At 30.4% G+C, this 21,599-nt stretch overlaps 2 protein-coding genes and 1 long non-coding RNA gene across 3 annotated transcripts; 2 read left to right on the top strand and 1 right to left on the bottom strand.

Moving 5' to 3' along the window:
* Nucleotides 1–1,226: 1,226 nt before the first annotated feature.
* LOC145329134 (astacin-like metalloprotease toxin 3) lies at nucleotides 1,227–12,580 on the bottom strand. The gene is made up of 16 exons (XM_080173184.1): nucleotides 12,553–12,580; nucleotides 9,805–9,869; nucleotides 9,134–9,205; nucleotides 8,516–8,580; nucleotides 7,057–7,149; nucleotides 6,181–6,240; nucleotides 5,790–5,847; nucleotides 5,393–5,493; nucleotides 5,209–5,228; nucleotides 4,260–4,376; nucleotides 4,093–4,130; nucleotides 3,798–3,831; nucleotides 3,629–3,668; nucleotides 2,500–2,589; nucleotides 1,451–1,512; nucleotides 1,227–1,311 (listed from the first exon to the last, which is right to left on the bottom strand). The coding sequence occupies exons 2-16, from the start codon at nucleotides 9,861–9,863 to the stop codon at nucleotides 1,243–1,245; spliced, it is 978 nt and encodes a 325-aa protein (XP_080029310.1). The 5' UTR covers nucleotides 9,864–9,869; nucleotides 12,553–12,580; the 3' UTR covers nucleotides 1,227–1,242.
* A 2,039-nt stretch (nucleotides 12,581–14,619) lies between these two features.
* LOC145327946 (uncharacterized) lies at nucleotides 14,620–16,490 on the top strand. The gene is made up of 3 exons (XR_013882281.1): nucleotides 14,620–14,719; nucleotides 15,858–15,894; nucleotides 16,431–16,490. It is a non-coding gene; the product is annotated as an uncharacterized LOC145327946 (long non-coding RNA).
* Nucleotides 16,491–17,053: 563 nt separating this feature from the next.
* LOC145327945 (zinc metalloproteinase nas-22-like) lies at nucleotides 17,054–19,035 on the top strand. Its single transcript, XM_080171471.1, has 4 exons — nucleotides 17,054–17,192; nucleotides 17,330–17,386; nucleotides 18,236–18,290; nucleotides 18,879–19,035. Exons 1-4 carry the CDS (start codon nucleotides 17,141–17,143, stop codon nucleotides 18,955–18,957), a joined length of 243 nt encoding a protein of 80 aa, XP_080027597.1. The 5' UTR covers nucleotides 17,054–17,140; the 3' UTR covers nucleotides 18,958–19,035.
* The last annotated feature ends 2,564 nt before the right edge of the window (nucleotides 19,036–21,599 follow it).

Below are 21,599 nucleotides of genomic sequence, written 5' to 3'. Positions count from 1 at the left end.
ATGAATCTTTGGCTTTTGGTTCGATCTTATATTACAGAATATGAAAAGTTACATCATGGGAGCCCACCGAAGGGGCTATTAATAGGAGAAAAGCTACTTTAAAAATACGACGAACCCCGCTACTTCGTTTTCTTTCCATGATCCTAATGTTATCATAAGCAGGGCTTGATAGCCGCGCGCATAAGCTTAAAAGAATTCCAAAAGATGGATTGTCTGACAGTCTTACACATTCAACTGAATTTCAATTGATTGTTTGCTTTTTGAAAACTTAATTGTAAAAACAATTATTGTCTAATTTGCAATGGTTAAAATTTAAGTAACGATGCTACTCTATTATCTTCATCTATCCATCTGTAACGCTGTGGAGGTATTTTGAGTCCTAGGGGTGGGAGAGTTACCCTCCCCTCCCCCTCTATCAATTTTAGTTTCAGAAAGAAAAAGTAAAAAAAAACTTTTAGGGGTTGGTCATTTTCTTCTAGGGTCAATTTAACTTGGGAGGCTGGAGGTAAACTACCCCAAAATAGTTATAAACCTTCCCTGGACCTATAAGAAGCTTCACTGTAAAGGAAAACCATATCGGTTCAGCGGTTACTGAGAACCTACGGTACAGACAAAAAAGTTTACTGCTTTCTATAATAGAATATGATAGTTTCATTTTTTATTTATTCATATATGTTGTAAATTCAAGATAACGGAACATATGCTTATAAAATCACTTTTTCCATCCTTTCATGATTATTCGTGCTTCGCTGCTTTGCTTATGATGTTTTTCATTATTATAATTGTCTTGCTTACACTTAGTGATCAATATTATAAGGAATATAAGATTAAATATTTATTTCTACATAAACTTACAGTTTAAACACTTAATATACATATATTCATTACATTTTTATTTTTTGCATGCAAATCATTATTAATAAAAATAATTGTAATCATACTGTATCTCTGCATTAGTAAAATATTTAGTATAGCATAATTAAACAAGAATAAAAAAGATTACTTTGCAAGTGAACACATTTCTGTATAATATAGGTCATTTTTATCTTTTTATAAGCTAAAAAATTATTTTCATTTAGTAAAAAAGGAATTTTTAGGGTTTGGCAAAATTTTAAATTGACATGAAAGTTTAAAATATTGCAATATGGTTATGGCTAAAAAAACATTAACAAAGTGTTTTAAGAAAGTGTTCATGGTTAACATATGTATAGTACTTACTTTATGATTCATTTTTTAGAATTCTCAAGGACATTTAAATCCTTCTTCTTGATATTGATTTGGTAACTTTACAACAGTGGGAGACTGATTGCTCTGAAATAAAGAGATGTTCCATTTTACATTAATTTTAACATTAAGCTAAAGGTAATATATTAACCCTATGATCAGAGCAGCAGTGTCTCAATTATAATTCTTATGTGTTATGTTCTTGGTTTAAAATTAGTAAAATTACCGTAAGGAAGTCAACAATTTCAGTATGTCCCATCTCTTCTGCATAGTTCAAACCAGTCTTTCCTACATTAATCAGTAAATAATAGGTCAAGTTTAAATCTTTTGTATTTTCAAATTCATGGTTACAAGAGGCAATACCCACAAATGGAAATAGAAGCATGGAATTGTCAGACCTTCTAATTATTGAAACTGAGGACTCATCATAATTGAGTGTATGGCTATTACATATGAATATATAAATAAATAGGCTGACACAATAATAATATGGGCTACCTACTATGTAATAAGATTCATTAGACAATAGCAACTTATATGTGTAATCAAATATTAATTTCAGGGCTATTCTCTCGAAGGAGGAAGAAGGTGGCAAAAAATAGTATAAAACTAGCGTGAGACTTAAATTTAATAAAATAATATACAAAAATCATCCAATGGTGACATAAATTTTTGAGATATCTGGTTTTAACTTAATGATCTATGGTATATGTCTTGAAATTTAAGAAATCAAATTTGCATAAAAAATTTGCTGAATAATTATCTTTCTAGCTGAAAACTAACTATTAAAGTTTTTAGCAGACGATGAAATAACTGGAGGCACATAAAATTTGGAGGGAGTCCTAACTGTCATACTCCCAAATAAACTATGTGCTTTAAGAGATATAAGTTTTCCGGAATTTTAATGTAGGGAGTAGATTTGAAATCTGCATCAAATTTTAAGGGTTTTTTTATAAAATTCGTTTTTTGTAAAATTCTTTATCTAAAAACGAAAATACATTTTAAGTTAATTAATTTTGACCAATAGGATAGGTGGATTTAAACTACCTGCGCTCTAATTGGTTGAATGATGTACGACATCCAATCAGAGCGCAGATTTTTTAAATCCACCAATCACAGATGCCAAAATTAATTAACTTAATTTGTATTTCCGCTTTTAGATAAAGAATTATACAAAAAACGAATTTTATAAAAAATCCTTAAAATTTGATGCAGATTTCAAATCTACTCCCTACATTACAATTCCGGAAAACTTATATCTCTTAATGTGCTTACCATATTCATCTTTTTCATCCAAAGGTGCGCCTAGTTTGATTAGCTCTTTTACTCGGTCAAACTCTCCATCTTTTGAAGCTTGAATTAATTCTAGAGAAGTAACATTAATCAGAATTAAAGGAAGCCTACAAGAAATTAACCTCTCTAAATACTGAAAGATTGCCACAAGTAGACCCAATACCTCAAATTACAAAAATGCAGAAAATTTTAAAAGTTTTCTAATGCTCATGATAGAAATTTTAACATTAAATTACATTAGGTAGAATAAAAAAACACTTATTTTGGACATAAAGTTAGGTTGCTAGTAACTAAATGGATTTTTCAAAAAAAAAAACATTTTCAGCCATAATCTCTAAAAAATTTTGATTTAGTCTCTGTGAACAATGTGTCTCAGCTTTTAATATTTCCAACCAATCAGAAGGCTTAAACCACTCAACAACAAATCACAGCGGAGAATCTGTAGATACTAGAATTAGTTTCATTTTTTTTGCAATAGGGTTTTATGCTTACAATCAAAAGTTAAAATGCCTGTAATATTTTTACAATAAAAACATAGTCAAAATCTCTCAAAAATTCAGTTTATATTTTTTGTAAAAATGTAATCCGTTACAGGTGTTTTAAGTCATAATATTGCTTCTAGCTGATGTTGTTTAATATAGAAAATTTCTATTGTTAGTGCCGGAATACTTTCAACATTTTCATCTACTTTAAATGTCATTTTGAAATGCCTACAATGTTTTGCTTATTGAAGCTGAAGGCTTCAAATTTGGAGAATTGGGTCTACTTGTGCCAGTGTTTAAGTAGCAAGAGTGGCGTATTTCTTGCAGGCTTCCTTTTAGAATTTTTTTTTCAATGCTCTATGTTTATCTAACTGTGTCTTTTAGTATCTCTTGGCTTAGAAGGATAATTTTATAAACATTCACAAAAATGTGGCCTTATAGACTGCAAAAAATGAACAGGCTTCTTCAGTAGAATACATTTCGCTTTATTCAAGCCTTTTCTTTTATAATAAAATCTATCTTTAAAATTTTATTATGATAGGGGAGATAATACATATTTGCATAACTTTTTACTTTCCTCCAATCCATGTTAATTTTCATAAAAATTTTCAAAATTGTTTTAAGATTACCTTTACCAAATATTTCTTTTTCATATTTCATGTATTCCTCCTTCAAATTAAAAAAATACATCAAGATTCATCATTGGTATAATTATTTCAAAAAATTAATATCTGTAGGTAATTCTTAAACTTAAAAAAATCATGAAAATGAAAAATTAGATTTTAAGAAAGTCCATACCATTATCTCATTTCTTATTGTACAGTTATAAGCTCTAAAAATATATACATACATTATTACATATATTATAGTATTTTTTTGATGAATTGCTTTCTTTACTGTATTTTTTTTTTGGAATGACAAAAATATGTGCTATGGATAAAGAATATATAGATATATTGACTGGGGAAAATCTGTCGTCATTTTACATTACTATTATGGACCAGACTAATTTTATTGATCAGTTCGTTCAACTAGTAGGGGAGGGGATGATAATGGGGTAAATAAATACATTCTTAATTGTAAATAGATTTACCTTGATATTTCTACAATGTCTACAGCAGATAACCTATCCTGCAATGAAGAATCTTTGTAGTTTATTTTTTTTCATGTTAGATTAGTTAATCATAAAAATGTTAATCTTGATTGTCATTAGTCTATGGTAAGCCTAATGTATTCTTTGAAACATAAGATATTACTTACTGGGTATTTTTTGAGAGCATCTTTTGTTAATGACCTCATATTAGTATATGGCCATTTTATCTTCATGCATGTTGATGACTCACGACATCCTTTAGTTTCATTGCCTTGCATTATACTTTTCAATTAGGATGGATTAAAGAATATTTATTTCAATGATAGTACTCTGCGATTGATCCCATCAAAATTATTTGTAGTGTACTATATAATGGTGATTGTTTGGAGATTTTCTCAGGCTAGAAATGGTATATTTCAAACCAGACAAAAGTTTCAGATACTACTCCTCAAGATGTTTTCAGGAGCATCATGAAGCCATAATTCTGTTGAATTAATTTTTTGACCCCTATAAGCGGAACCTCTAAATTTCTAAGAGAAATTACTGGGCATAATACTTGTCCAAAATGTTTCATATTTTTACACAAGTGTTTTTTTCAGCAAAAGGCATAATAAATGCAACTGCACTACTTGAATTTAAAAAAAAGTTGGAAGAAAATAATCCCTTTCATAATATAACTTGCTTAAAGCCAAATTATATTGAAGATATAATCCTAGAAGTCCTGATACTACAGGACTTCAGGAAACTTTAACAGATCCTGTGACCACAAATTTTTATGTTAAGATCACCATTTTCACACTGACCAGATTGTAGTAATGCCTTCTTGCCATTCAAGTTTTTAGTCTGTTGAAAATTTCAAGCCTACCATAAGTACTGTAAAAATTCCATTTTCACATTTGAAAGTCAGTTCACTGTAGGATCTGTCTTTTTTAACAGCAGATTGGACAGTAAAAACAATCTTCTAGGAATTAATGCAAAAATTTGCATAAGAAAAAAAATCAAGCTTTACTTTTTAGATTAATTCACACTTTAATTTTACTATAAACAGTAAAATTTAAACAATAAAAGCCCCTGTGTAATTAAATTATGTAAAATTTATCTTTAATCAATATTCCTGTTAAAATCATATGGTGTCTTAAAAAAAAAAAATATTTTGATTGATATAATAATGAACTTCCCCCATAAGTTTTAATTTGAAAATGGGCTGATGTAAATCATTGGAGATTATTATTCCAATATTGTATAATAACAAATATAAAAAATTTTTGTATTTCTTTAAATCAAAATATTTGTATGTCCTGGTAAGTTTCACCAAATCTTTCTTCTCTTATCTTAAATGCTTGTCTTGCAGAAGGATCCACTAATTCTGTGTCAATATCCAGGTAAAGATCTCTGTCAGGCCTTTAATGAACTCAACTATTTATTGCAGTAAATATAATTGTAATGAAGCGGTGCAAATTTTGCGGACATGTATGTTATATCAATGTATATTTTATTTTCTTATTGATTTGAAATTTACATCTGAAAATTCTTTTTTTTAACAAATTACAGATAAATCATTAGTAAAATTTGTCTATCTATCAATCAAATTAAAGGATTAACACAGATTTATCTCAGCTCCTATTAGAGCTAGAGGAATAAACATTCGATTAAGGTGGGGCAAGGGGCCTGACTGTTAAGGGTTAAAAAAAATATACCTATTCTCTTCATTAATCTTTCCAAGAACATGCCCCAAATCATGCAAAATGGTGGGACCTAAAGTGTTTTATGTTTAAAGATATAAAATAATTCACACTATGTGAGAATAGTTGTATTTATTCAAATCTATTAATATCCAAAAGATTAGAACCAGTTTCTATCAATACCAAAAAAACTTTGTCTAGCCTTCATCTAAATTGGTTTTAATCTTATAATTGTACATTTTATATCTGCGGAAAGCTGTTTATAATACTATGCTAGAAATAACTATTATCGTATTTTCCTCATATTGGTGATTTGTAATGGATGTCCCAAAGATTAACAATGCACATAATAAGGCTATTTGCTAAATCATAACATTTTATAAGACATTTATGGTCAATTTCTTACCTCCATCATTGAAGCAGTTGGGGTTTCCAAGATTAGCAAATGAAAGTTGTTTTTTATTTCCTAAAATCATTATTATTAAAATTTTACCCAGAACAATATTCTATAAAACTTTTTAAAATTCTCAGCAGACAAATTCTTTTATTTTAGTTTACTTAGAAAACCTTGCTGGGTCAACTATTTAGGTAACGATTTGTTAATCAGTTCCTGGCATTCTAACTTTGTGTCCAAATTAAGCTTCTAACTTTGCTTCTAACTATTAGCATACTTTATCATATAGGTACTCTTTACATATAAAGCACAAAAATACTTTTATATATGGTAAGTAAATAATAAAGAACACAGTAAAAGTGTCTGAATATGACGTCAGAAAAAATTAACAATTAACCAATGAGAGGCCACTATATATTTTACCATTGTGAATACTGGCTTCTCATTGGTTAATTGTTAATTTTTTCTGACGTCATAGTCAGACACTTTTACTGTTTTCTAAAACTTTTATTTCCTGATATTTTGACAACTACATACGTAGATATATATTTAGTGCATCAATTTAAGTTCTAATGCAATTTTTGCAACTACCCCTTAAAACTATAAAACGAAAATGATGTCCTGTTTTGCTCTTTTCAAATACTCACTAGGTTGAATTCTTTTGGAATTAATGAAAGCCCACATGTGCCTGCCCTACCCAACCCTAAATCATCTTTAAAAGTTGCCTAAATATTAATAAATCCAATTCCATGTGTCTTTTTTTGTCTCCAAACTCAAATTAAAGTTAATAATAAGCTTACAAACACCTTTTTTGCCTCAGAAAGGATGTTAACAGAACTACCTGTTGAAAAGATATATAAATTTAACTCATTAGCTTAGTTGAAATACCTAATGTTGCACTGCAAGATGTATCTTTTTTTTCAAATAGCAATTCTTGTTCAAAAGTCTGATTCTCTTTATTTTCAATAAACTGTATACAACCTTAATCATAAAATTATTATATTATTGATGATGTAAAATATGGCTATAACTAACTGACTTTTCCATATCTCTATCATTGTTGGCACAGGATCCCAGCAATCCTGGCAGGTTTGTCCAGGTAAAGAGCAATTTTTTTTATATAACAAAGCATTTTATGTGGTAAAAATACATATTCTTTCAATTTAAGGTTCTAGGTATGATACTGGGTCCTGATATTCTAGGTCTTCGGCAAACTTTAAATTGCAACACTCCAATTTTACCATTAAAAGAAGCAGCCAGCATTTGCCAGTGACAACCACTAGGTTTTGATTTTTGAAATTTTTTATAAAAAATTGTTCTTCCAGCTTCAAAAAGTAACTTCTCTAATAACAGGATACCATAACCAAAAATTTCAATAATTCAAGTTAATAAGGTTCAGGTGAAATGCAACTAGGAGTTACAGTATACGTTACGAAAAATTAACAGTATTTAAAATGTTCCTGCCTCCCATCTAATAAAGTTTTTTTTTTTTTTATTTTTTTATGTGTGCCCAATTTTCATATATCAGCTCAAAAAGGGCTAAAAAAGAGTTCTTTTTTTGAATTTCAGGATTCCAGGTATGAGTCTTTGGTTTGACTTAGCTCGCTATAAGTAGAGTTAGGGTTGAGATATTAGAGTTAAGTCTTCTCTACCCTCTCACTGTGGTATCTCAGTGTACTTTTCTAGCTTGGTAGCTTGATATCTCAACCATCAAAGCGCTGAGACCGCTTTGGTAGAGGTAGGAAAAAATTTATTCAAAATATATAATTGGTTGATTTTTGACATTTTGAATAGTTTTTTATTATAGCCTGCCAAATGTGGGTAAATGTTTTTTGATCTCATTGACCGCAACGAACACAAGCAAACATATGTATAAAGAGCACACACAAAAAAAATAGGGTTAAAACTTTATTAGAAGGGTGGCAATATCATTGTAAAGACTGGTCATTCGTAACAAATCGTTATACTAAAGTAACAGGATGTTTGTTTGTCTTGTGTCTGTACCGAAGGATCTCGCTAACCGCTGAACCGATCAGGTTCTCCTTAACAGGGTAGATTCTCATAGGTCCTGGGAAGGTTTATAACTATTTTGGGGGAGGAAACCACCACCCTCCCATGAGAAATGACAAAAAAATGAAATTTTAAAAAATATCTAGGAGACTACAACGTAACATAAAGAGGTATCCGTAACATAAAGAATTATTGTAGAGACTTTAACAAACAAAACATTTAAGTGTCACTAGAGGCCTCTAGGGGCATAGCCGCTAGTATTTTACATATAGAATAGTGATTGTTCGTATAGCAAATTTACAAGATCTTATTTAGCAAGTTTTCTTTGCAGTTTTACCTTCTAATTGGTTTTCAATAATTTCCATTTGAGATCTCACTAATTTCCTCTCTTCATCGTTGTAACTTAAAATGTAAGAATTAATTAGCAGGACAGTCACTAATTGTGATGAAAATACAACTAATTTTTCTTAATTATGTAAATAATTAATAGAAGAAAGGTACTTTTCAAACATTAATATTAGATACTATAAAATTTCCTTTTGTTAGAATTTAGAAGGAATTATCAATCTGATGTTGATAATACCCACTCCTCAAATAAGTCAAAAATATGTCAAGTTTGTATAAAAAAACGCTTTACGTGTTTAAATAAGCCAACAAATAAGAATGTAGTGATATATAGTGAGGCTGCCTAGGCCTGCATTGGTTGTAACGATTATAGAGTTGCTACACTTTCTGACTGTTATAGCTGTGAATCATCATGCAAATTTTAAAATCCATAAAATAATTTTGACATGTCTTTATAATTAATAACAATTTTAAAAAAAGGATGGAGTATAATGATAAAGATTAAATACATTCAAATCAACTAATATATATCAGTGAAGAAAAAAAGCTTAAAGATATAGTTTTTTTTATTAGACATCAAAGAAAAAAAAGATGGAAAAAATGTTCTCACCCTAATTGAAATTCAGATACATCCGTAAATTTGTAGTTGATTCTTCCTTCTTTCCAGAGAAAACTCCTGTCACTATAAAAGAGATTATGAAAAATGAAGTCCACCTAATGTATAGAATCTTTCTTAAAGGTAAAGAGTTTTTGTCAAAAAATGTTCTTAATAAATTTAGTATCTTGCTAAATTGTTTACAAAAAAAACAAGGATGACAACAGCCATAAAAGCAAAGCTCTCAAACGGTAAGACAAACGAACATTAACACTTGTAGAGTGTCAGATCTAAATAATCAGAACATAAATGTATTTAGGAAATCAAAAGGACAGTTCTAACATGCCTAAATTAACGAATAAAGCTATCCGTTTTGGACAGACGGACTGACCCCAATTATAGAAAAGCTTCGCTTTTAAAACAAGAATGACAACATAAAAGCGAAGTTGAAACTGAAACTGTAGGACAAACGAATATTAACAATTGTAAAGTGTCAGAACTAAATAATCAGAACATAAATGTATAAAAGTCGTATGGATAATTTTTATATGGGGGGGGGGGAGGGTAATCGAAACTTTACCCACCCCCCCTTGGCCGTCCTTTGTTCAGAAATTACCTAGATCTTAAGGTTTAGACAGACGGACAGATGTTTTCTTTTTCATTATCATTCATAAAATATATATTACCTTATAAAGCTGGATTCGCCATATGTTATTAGAAGAAATATAAAAAGCAAGTACATCATTTCGAACTGAAAACATTATTAAAAAAACCATAATAAATAAAATGTAATCTAAGAAATATAGTATGGTTTAACAATGCATACTAATTAAACCAGATATAACTCATGTAAATTTATGTAAATCACATTAATGATCTTTCCATTGGATAACCAAAATAACAACTGAATCATTCTGAGGGAAAGAAATTTATCAACTTGGGAAAAAAAAAATTAAACACAATAACAAAATGAGGTGGGTTCTTAAAATTTAAATTTTGAGAATAAGCAATAGGATATCAAAATATTAAAAATCTTCAAAAATTAAGAAATATCGCCAGTTACTAGTCCTTCAATAATAATATGTTTTGTATAAAAAAAAATAGCGGCTACGCCCCTAGCATATATTTGAAGGGATATGTAAGATTATAAAAATAGTCTAAAACCAACATATCAAGACTTATTTATAAAAATGAAATAGCCTTAAACCATCTCAGGACCTATAAGAAGTCTCACTGTAAAGGAAAACAATATCGGGTCAGTGGTAGAGGGATCCTTCGCTACAGACAAAAATTAATTTTCTATTTTTTTAAAGCGAAGCTTTTCTATAATTAGGGTCGGTCCGTCCGTACGTCCGTCCGTCCGTCCGTCCGTCCGAGATAGATAGCTTTTTTTCATTAAATTAGGCATGTTAGAATTGTCCTATCGATTTCAAACTTTGCATGGTGATTCCTGTAGTAGTAAGGTACGATTTAGAAAGCGTAGCAACTCTATAATCATTACCAGAATGTCCGTATGTCCATTTTAAACATGTTGATTTTTCTAATTTTTTAACAACAAATTTTTATGTGATCTAATTATCCGTTTGATCTGATTTTTGGTATATTGATTCCTGGGACAACAAAGAACAATATTATAAGCAAAGCAACTCTATAATCAAGTCCTAAAAACGTAAGTATGTCCATAAACATTATCTTGCATCAAGCAGTTTTTCAACAAATTTACTTACAATTTTGCTTCGACTCTATTCTTTTATATTTGATTATTCAGTTTAGACACTATACAAATGTTAATGTCCGTTTCAGTGCTTCGCTTTTATGGATGTTGTCTTCCTTGTTTTTAAAGAACATCAGATGTATAAGATAGAAATATCACGTCTTGCCCTAACAATAATCAAGACTTTTTATAATGTCATAAAATATGCATTAAAAACGACAGTTTTCTAACAAATTCTAAGCAGAAATCAAAATATATTGGGATTGTTTTTTACTTTGTTGACTTTTAATTTTCCTTTTATAACAGACTAGCGGCTTCGCCCCTAGCCTCTAGGGGCTTTGCCTCAAGAGGTTTGATCAAACCAATTTTTCGTATTTTAGATTTAAAGGAAAATTTTTAAAAAAATTGGGGAGAATTTTTTTTTTTTTGAGGGGAGGGGATACTCGACCCAACTATTTTAATTAACCTCAAGGCAATAGTTATAAACCTTCCCGGGACTTATGAGAAGCTACCCTGTAAAGGAGAACCTGATTGGTTCAGCGGTTAGCGAGATCCTTCGCTACAAACAAACAGACAGACAGACAAACAAACAGACAAACAAACAGACAAGCAAACAAACAGACAGACATACATCGTTCTACTTTGTATTATAGATTATTAGGTACACTTCAAATATCTAGAGCAAGCCAATTATGTTTCATTTTTAGACAAAAGAGTTGTGTATGTGTATCTTGTATAACTTATTCAGTTAAGTCATAAAACATTAAGGCAGTCAAATGAAACGTCGGGCTGATATACTGGTTGTACCAAATTTTTAGTAGCGAAGCTACTCTATATTTAAAATGTCCGTGCGTCTGAGACAGAAAGGGGGAAACGTGATTTTCTCGGCTTCTATAAAAGATAAAGAGCTAAAATTTCAGGGATTAATTTTGTCAACATTCTTCATATTTTCAATAAGTTTCAATTAGATTAGTAAATTGGTTGAGGTGCTAGATCGATTCCTACATTTTTAAGTTTTCATGATTTTCTCAACTCTCATTCAAGATAGATGGTTGAAATTTTCAGGAATTGAATACTTTCATATTCTGCATACTTTTATCAAGTTTTATATAGTTTTGTCATCCTATTTACATTTCATAATGACAAATAATAGACATTGTTAGAGAGAAAATAAATATAAACGAGGATAACAACATCCATAAAAGCAAAGCTCTGAAACATTATGACGACGAACATTCTTGTTGAGTGTTAGAACTAAATATACAAAAGATAAATATATTAGTTTTGACAAATCATACGTAAATTTGTTGAAAAAACTCTTAAACTACAGAATACTGCTTAAGGACATACTGACATTTTTAGGACTTGATTATAGAGATGCTTCGCCTATAATATTGTACCTTATTGTAGTAGGAATTAGTACTCCAAAAATCAGATCAACCCGATGATTTTATCACATAGCAAATTTTTGCTAAAAAAGTTAAATATCAACATGGTTAGAATGGACATTCTGGTAACGATTATAGAGTTGCTACGCTTTTAAAATCGTACCTGAATATTACAGGAATCATCTTGAAAAGTTTGAAACCGATAGGGCAATTCTAACATGCCGAAAATAACAAAAAAAATGTCCGATACGGACGTACGGACCGACCCTATTTATAGAAAAACTTTTAAAACGCTAAAAAAAGAGTTATAAAAAATAGTCTGCTATGAGAACCTGTAGGCCTGACGACGTACCACTTGACTGTCTGTTTTACTACTGATTTATGTTGTTATCCCTGTTTAAATGTGAAAGCTAGTTTTACAAAGCTTTGGGGCCAAATTATGGTCAAGACAATCTTATCATGGAATGTAGACTTTTTTTTTATAAATCCCATTTACTCCATTTGTCTGCTTGTTTAATCATTAATCATCGGCCAAAGACTTTTCAATCTTTACAATTGTTTAATCTAAATATAATGTATCTAGCTATATGATACGATGATTTAGTTTAGGTTTGTAATGTATTTTGCATAAATAAAGATTTATACAAAATGTTAATAGCATATCCCAAAGATTTTTTTGTTATAGGGCCACAAAAAATATCTAATTTAAACACAAAAAAAATGGGGTTGGTCGCATTGAACCATAACAAATAATTGGGATTACACAAAAAGAAAGCTCGTTTTATAACATATTGAATACAAAACAGTCAATTTTAAGTTTGTGTAAGCTTGTTTCAAGCAAGGCCATTGTAGCGGGACTGACTGACAACTAAAGAAGCTGCGCTATTGATTTGATATTTTATGTAGATTGATTGATTTGGATGGCTCCTATGAAAAGTTGAATGTCTATGCATTAGAGTAAAACACTAGAGAGAGAAAGGGTTAAATAACTCCCCATCGCAACCACCTTGTGCAACCTTTCTATTGGGTCATTCAAAATCAACCAATGTCCCTTATATTAGCACAGCCAATTAGCAGAAAACAATTTGAAGCAGACGAAAAAGGTCATTAAAAGTGAAAGGGAGGTCTGTACTCTGTATTTACATCTATACTATAGATCTGTTGTCTGTACCATTTAAAAAGTCAGAAAATGTTGTGACTGTTTTCACACAATTAAAATAAGAAGCAAAATCCAACTGTAGGGGGAGGGGGGTTGTATTTAAGCTTCATTTAGGATACAGTTCAATGAGAAAGAAAAAAAAATAACTGGTTCAGGCAAATTAAAGCTTCAACAACACAATGTAAATTAAACAAGCGACTGTGCCCCTAGCAACCAGGGGCTATGTATTCTACGATTAAAAAATAGCCTGAGACCATCCCAAGACCCAAATATAAATATAAACTACCCAAAAATCATCCCGTTACCTACTTGAACAAACTTAGTACCAACTTTAGATCGATAACTGAATTGTATCAGTAGTTATCAAAATCGTAAGCTACAGAAAAAAAACATTACTACTTTATATAATAGGATATTAAATCAAGAACAGAAAAATTATGAAAGATATCATGGTTGGTGAGGTGGAAACAAATAATTGTCTTATAAGTAACATATTGCTGAAGATATCTAAAATGGAGGAATTGGTTTTTCATTTGAATCCGGTGGATAGGAACCGGTTCTCATCCATACGAAAAAACTATGACTAGCATCGTATTATATCCAGCTTTCTATGAATATAAAGCTTTACAATCATAAGATCAAAACCAGTTTTTTTAGCCGGTGCCTTCGGCATCTTGGGGCTAAAAAAACTAGTTTTAACCTTATAATTGTACATTCTATATCCGCAGAAAGCCGTTTATAATACGACGCGAGAAATAACTATTATTTGATCTCAAAATTTTACAGAAAATAAAAACAGTATCTTCATGTATAAGTTGTTTTTTTTATGTATACGAGGATTCAAGTTCTAACAGAGATAAAATTATCTAGAATGAGCTAAAACTAAATTGCAACACATATTTCCACTTGGCGTGCATAGGTTTTTGCCAGGGGTTGCAAAAAACGCACCAAAATTTTAAACACCCCCTTAAACTGGATAAACCTTTCTTCACGTCTATCTTATTTGATTATTGCCTCCAGAGAGACTGAAAAAAAGACCCTGGATGTCCAGATATTTATCTATCATTCAATCAAAACAGAAAAATAAAACTTAATAAAATGCTACACAATATACCATTTTAAAAATGTTACTTAAACATGCAAACAATGACAATAGAATATTTTAAAATCATTCTAAATTGGTACTCTATAAAAAAGTGAAAAATTTCCTTTATCATTTAAAACTTGTTTTGCCCGGTAAACAGTGAAGCTAAACATATTTTAGGTGTATGAGAGAAAATTTAAAATGTTATTACAAGATCTTGGTATAATTTCAACTATTAATTCTGTTTTTACATTAGGTATTAGGTTTATTAATAAAATCCATATGCTAAAGTAACAGGATGTTTATGTGTCTGTCTAACCGCTGAACTGATATGGTTCTCCTTTTCAATGTAGCTTTCCTTGAGTTCTAGGTAGTCTTACAACTATTTTAGGGGATGATACCAACACCCTCCCAGGAGAAATCGGCCTAGAAAATAAACAGACAATGCAATTTTTATTATAACTAGCCCAATGCATGCATAGTGAAGCACAAAAAATCATGGTAGGAATTTGGAATGGACATTTTATATTTTATGGCATCACTGACAGATTACCAGACAAAGTAATTTACATACTGGATACTATTTAGTTCAGGGAATCTTTCGGAAAAAAATTAGCTGCTTAGAAAATCACATGTAATTTCTGATCTTCTAAATCTCAGTGTTTTTAGTAGCGAAGCTATTCTATAATTCCCTTTGTCTGTCAGTCCGCCAGTCCCTCCATCTGTCCTTAAAGCTATAAAGGAAATGGGATTTTCTCAGCCCCTATAAAAGTTATAAACTATGGCAGTCGGACTGCTTTTTAGCAGGTTTTTGGCTATTTTTACATTATCCCATTTTCCCCCATATCTTTTGTGTTTATGGTCCGATTTTCAAAAAATTTTTAGGTAAGGATATCAAATTTAATTTCCTATCATTTAAAAAAATCAACAATGGCAGTCAGACTGCATCTTAACAGGTTTTTGACTATTTCTATATTTTCTCCATATCTTTGGTGTTTATGGTTCAATTTAAAATTGTTTTAGTTAAGGATATCAAAATTTAATTTTTTCGTCGTTTTAATAGAACACCCATGGCGGTCAGACTACCTTTTTGCAGGTTTTTGGCTATTTTCATTTTTTTCTATGTATATATATCCCCATTTCTTTGGTATTTTCGGTCAAGTTTTCAGAGTTTTTGTGCATAATAGTATCAAAATTAAATTTCCCTTTGTTCTTTGTTTTTTTGACCGCCAGACTGTCAGTCATCATACAAAATGTAAATATAAAAAAATAGAAGAATTCATAAGAGAGGTTTTTGTGATATTTTCTTCAATAAATACTATTTAAATCTCATTTTCCATGATTTATTGTGCTTTGCTTCTTATGAATGTTGTGATTCATGTTTTTTTTAATAGATGTGATTGAGAATGAAGAAGCCTTATCATTTGTAGTGTAAGTTAAAAGTATAGATTCATTAAGTTATTCTAGATTGATCATGAATAGATTAAGGAAGGTGTCAAAGGATGTAATATTCGGAGTAAAAAGTGAAACACCACCCCCCCCCCCTCTAAATTTAAACTTTATAGGGGGAGCTATAATCATCATTCATAGAGGGAGGGATAAAGCTGTTTATTACACTTGTCCCAAACATTTAAAATAACATTCTCTTATTTTCTGGCTCAACAACTTTAGGGACTTTATTGAATTTTGATTGGCTGGATAATCAACTTAATCAACTTAAGCTCTATCCTACTGCTCAAATCTACCCAAATAAAAAGGCATAACGATATTTTTTTAAGATTTAAAGAATTTGCTAATTAGGTACTTAGACAATCCTGCTGTAGAAATGAAATTAAAGGATAATTATAAAAGGTCAAGACACACATATCAACAGATAGGCATTTGTAAAGGTAGAATAGAATGGATATTAAGCTAGTATTTATAATAAGCATGGTATATATTTTATAAGATTATCGCTTTAATTTTAGAGATCCTGAAGTACTGTGGCCTCGGGGAATTGTTTACTATGAAATAGATCCACAATTTAGGTAAACAATTTGTAGTTGTAAACCAACTTTTACTAATTGGTTCTAGGGACCATTTCTTTTAGATGGTTTTACTTAACCTATCCCCTAATTGCAAGGATAAAAGTGAAGTTGTGGGGGTATTTTGTCTTGCTATTCTTCAATTCATTCAGAGTTCTTTCATAATGAAAATTACCTTATTTTTAACTCAGAAAAGGGATAGCATCTACGTCATAAACTTGAGTTGATGAGTATATGGCTTTCACATAGCTATGCAGCTCTGTTTCAAAGTTTGGTCATTTTTATAAAAAAATACCAAATTTAATGATCATATACAAAGTTTGCATATAGCATATTCAATAATGCCATTCTTTTAAAGCAAAGAGCAGAAAACTTGATTATTCTTAACAATGATGATATGTTTTTCCTTATAAAAATAACATGGTCATTAAAAAAAATAGTTAACCTTATACTTTCCTGGATTTTTTATATTAAAAATTGTTTGATTTCTCAATGCATTCTTTATATGTTATTATAGTTAATTGTAAGTAAAAATACAGTAAAAAAAATTGACATCATATTTGGAGCAAGGATGAAAAGAAACAAGTGTTTATAGGAATTTTTATTTATTGAATTTAGGATGTATTCAGTTTAGGCATAGAAAACCTTCTGATATGAGTTATATTCGTATACAACCTCACGAGTATAAATGCTCATCAACCATAGGTATATTTTGGACCAGTTTCTGTATTTAAATATTAAAAGTTAAATATCTTAACTCTCAGTGTATTGTTTTCTGTGCAGAACCTTTATGTTTACTTCATGACTTACAAGACAAAATTTTATTTCTACTTTAAAATTAGGTCGTACATCTGAAAGGCCAATAATGAACCTTCATGATGATTGCTTTAGAAGTCCAGGTAAGAATATCAAGTTAGATGGTGTGATTTAAATTTTCCACCAGTGCAGTTCTAGTGAAATTAGTAGAAATTTGTATAATACTCTATATATCCCCACTAAATTAAAGGATAATGTTATCTATAATGCAAAGTATTACATTGTCTGTCTGTCTGTCTAAAGCTTAAGATCTCAGTAACCACTGACCCGATTGGATTCTAATCTTCAGGGAATATATCTAATGGTCCTGTAGTGGTTTTAAACTATTTTCTTGGGGCGTGAGACACCCCTAAACCCCCCCCCCCAAAAAAAAATGAAAAATACCTACCCCCCCAAAAAAAATTTTATTAACTCAAAAATAGGTTGATTAAACCTCTTGGGGTAAAGCCCCTAGAGGCTAGGGGCAAAGCCGCTAGTCTATAATACAAAGTAGCTTGATGTCTGTCCGTTGAAGTTTTAGATCTGGGTAACCATTGAAACAATCGGATTATATTCTTCAGGGTATATACCTATTGGTCCTGTGGTGGTTTTAGGCTATTTTCTTGGGGGTTGGGACACACCCAACCACCCCAAAAATGAAAATTTCCCAACCCCCCCCCCCCAAAAAAAAAAAGATTTTTTCTTGGGAAACTACTTCACATAAAATTAGCAGCACCAGAAATTTTTTTTTTAATTACCTCTTGGGGCACAGCCCCTAGAGGCTAGGGGCGAAGCCGCTAGTATTATCATAATATAATTAAATTATATTTTTTGTTATCTGATCACTCAGAAAAATAGGACATACATAAATTAATTGTTTTAGTTTATAACATTATACCTAATGTATTTGAAAGAAAAAGTATTATGTTTAATTTGATAAAGTTTGTTCCTAGGTACTGTGCTACATGAATTAATTCACACTTTGGGAGCAGTACATGAACATATCAGGTTTTATTTTATTACTATTTTTTTATAGTATATCTTTTGTACAGTACAATACCAAAACATAAAATTCTATAGTGATAGAAAACCATTTAGTATAAACTCTTTTCATTTGTAAAATACAAAAAGCTTTGAATCTTATTGTGAAAAGCCTTGTTGTGATTTTTCTTATGGGATACATGGATGTAGAAAAGTATTTTAACCCTGCCAAAACATATTTTGGAGTGACTTAAAATTTTTGTAAATACCTTAGATAAAACATACAAGAGATTTGGTAATGTTTATTATGCTTCAAAACTGGATTGCAAAGAATTTTCTAGCATGTAGTTACAGATCTTCAAAAAAAATGTTATATATACAAATGTATTAAGAATTTGACTTGATTTTGCAGTTTTTAAGAGGAAAAATAGGGAAAACGTAAAAGAGCATATTTTTGTTCATATTTTTGTTTCTTAAGATATTTCTTTAGTTCTAAATAACACTATCTACAAAGTTAGAATTCGACCTTATATAATTTAAAATTCTTTATTCACAAAATCATATACATATCGTAAACACCTTTATAATGCATTCTGGAATTGGATTCTTATACAGGCCTGACAGAAATCTTTTGTGGAAGTTGATTGTGATGAAATCGAGGGCAATGACAAAAGGCCTTTTACTAGGAATATAGACAGCTTTGATAAAACTTCGTCAGTGAGTATCATCTTTAATACAAAGTAGAATGTTGCCTGTCTGTCTGTTCATCAGAAGCTTTAAATTTAAGTAATCACTGTACTGACGAGGTGCTTCTCATGTAATATACATACATGCCCTTATGTGATTTTAAGTAAAAATAACTGAGTTATGACCCTCTATCTTTCACACACAGAAAATGAAATAGAAAAAACCGGCGTTGAACTCCCCCACCCCCGACCGTTAAGGCTTAAATAAGGCCTTCAAGTGGAAAAAATAATATTTAGGGCTATTTGTAGGGAGTAGGAAGTAGGGAGAGAAAATATATAAAAATATTTATTGAGTACATTTATTTAACCTATTTTCGGGTATAGTCCTTTTCACGACATCCCTCCATAAGGAGCGATTCTTCGTATTTTTCACAGTAGCTTTTCTCCTATTTCTAGCCCCTGCGGGGGCTCTAACCCTGCGGGGCCAATTACCTAACCCTGTGGGGCAATCACCTAACACAATATAACCTAACCTAACCTAAAATAACCTTTAAAAAGGCATTTTAAAAATACGAAGAATCGCTCCTTATGGAGGGATGTCGTGAAAAGGACTATACCCCTATTTTCTACTTTAATATGGTACACTTTACCCAATTGGTATAAAATTATTACTTGGATATATTCTTTTCTGTTTAGACTCCATATGACCTGAGGTCAGTTATGCATTATAGAAGGAAAGAGATTGAAGCTGCATCTAAAGACAAAAACAAACCAGGAAACATCAATTATATGTTAGAATTAAATTTAGGGTACTACTTGAGGCCAGGGATAAGGGATTGGAAACGTAGGAAAATATTATTTTAGGCCTATTTCAAGCCTAGGCCTAATAAACCAGTTTTGGGATGGCGCAGTGGTTCGTTATAAACGCTAATGAAAAAGCTGTGTGTGTGTGTGTAGATAAAGTATAGAATCAAATTCAGGTAGCTAGTTTAAAGTAAAAAACATAACTTTTTATAAACCTATATATTAATAGCTTTTGTTAAAATGAAGTTTTTTCTCTCCCAAAATTTTTTTATCTTTTACTTTGGTAATTTGAACTGTCAGAAAGCTATCGTTGGGTTTCCCTCAGACAGATTTTAGTTTGTATTATTTGCATTTTTATTAATGAGTAAAAATTTTATTTGAAAATTTCATTGCTAATTAAAATTCAAAATAAATAAATTAATATGCACTTGGGTAACATTCTATCAAGTTCTTTGGATACTATTATGTAATGATATATTTGTACTGTGTTGTATTGTACAAATATTAGGGTTAAGGTGTTGTATCAATTCCGTATTAAAATTTTAAAATTCAAAATACAACATATAATTTATAAACTACCAAATGAAAATTCGTAGCTACCTTCTTTCCAAAAAATAATCCCGTTATTTTTGTTTTTTCTATATGGCCCTTTTTTAATGTTTAACTCTAAGCAGATTTAATAATTAAGCTAATGTGATCTAACACCATTTATATTTATTTTTTAGTAGCAGACAAATCATTATTTTTTCTAGAATTGTCTGCTTCTAAAATTTCCGCCAATTGGTGATTGGTTGATACAAAACAGGCCGATTCTTATTGGTTTAGAGCGATAGCTACTTGGGAGTGTCCGCCAGTTTGATAGGAATTTGTAATAGTTGCAATATCCCTTTAGAATCTAGGCCGGGACCTAATTAATGTTTCCTATCCCTTATCCCTGCTTGAGGCAGTCTTTCAGATCTTAAGGCCGTGTATTTCCTGAGGGCTTCCTTTAAGCCCATTTTGTTACAAAATCTTAGAGTTAAAAGATTCGGATTATTTTTGTTTCAGAAACACAGAAATTCAAATTACAGTTAGTAATATGTAAAATAATTATTTATAATTAGAAATCATGATTGAGTCCAGCCAAAGCATTGCAACGGATTATATTAGGGTATTCACGGTTCAAAACCATTTTAGGTGATTGTAATGATTAACAGTTAATAAAATCTTATTGTACATGACTTTTATCCCAATATAAAATGACTGTAGTATACTATTTTATCCATGGTGACATTCTTAGTTTTATGAAACAAAAAATATTTCATATACTTTGTATCATCATACCTCTATCTTTATCTTTGACAGAACATGATAAGTTTAAAAAATACTTTTGTATACACTGTGGGCTAGAATTGAATCAAGACAAAAGTAAGTCCTGGGACCTATGTATGGTGAAAATAGACATAAAACTATGATGATTCAAGGTAAAACCAAAATATTTCAACGGGGGATTTTTGAGAAAATTAGATTTGAAAATTTCAAGTTCAAATTTCACCCCCTAGGAGTTGCCGCATAATCATGACAAGAAAAGCAAATATTATTTATTTTAAATTTTGAACATCTTTGCTTTCATAAAGTTCTTCATAAAACCACTTCTGAAGGGAGTTAATAAATGGCCATTTCTATCACTTGCTTTGCAAAGGTCACGAAAATTCAGCCTAAAATAAATCATATATAGAGAGGTTTTAAGAAGGACTTCATAAAAGCAAAGTTGTTCAAAATTGAAAATAAAAAATATTTGCTTTTCTTGTCATGAATATGCGGCAACTCCTAGGGGGTGAAAATTAAACTTGAAATTTTTAAATCT

The sequence above is a fragment of the Acartia tonsa genome, chromosome 9 (assembly GCF_053477335.1).
Source record: "Acartia tonsa isolate MP-2025a chromosome 9, ASM5347733v1, whole genome shotgun sequence".
Taxonomy (NCBI): domain Eukaryota; kingdom Metazoa; phylum Arthropoda; class Copepoda; order Calanoida; family Acartiidae; genus Acartia; species Acartia tonsa.
This window is presented reverse-complemented; position numbering and strand designations above follow the sequence as displayed.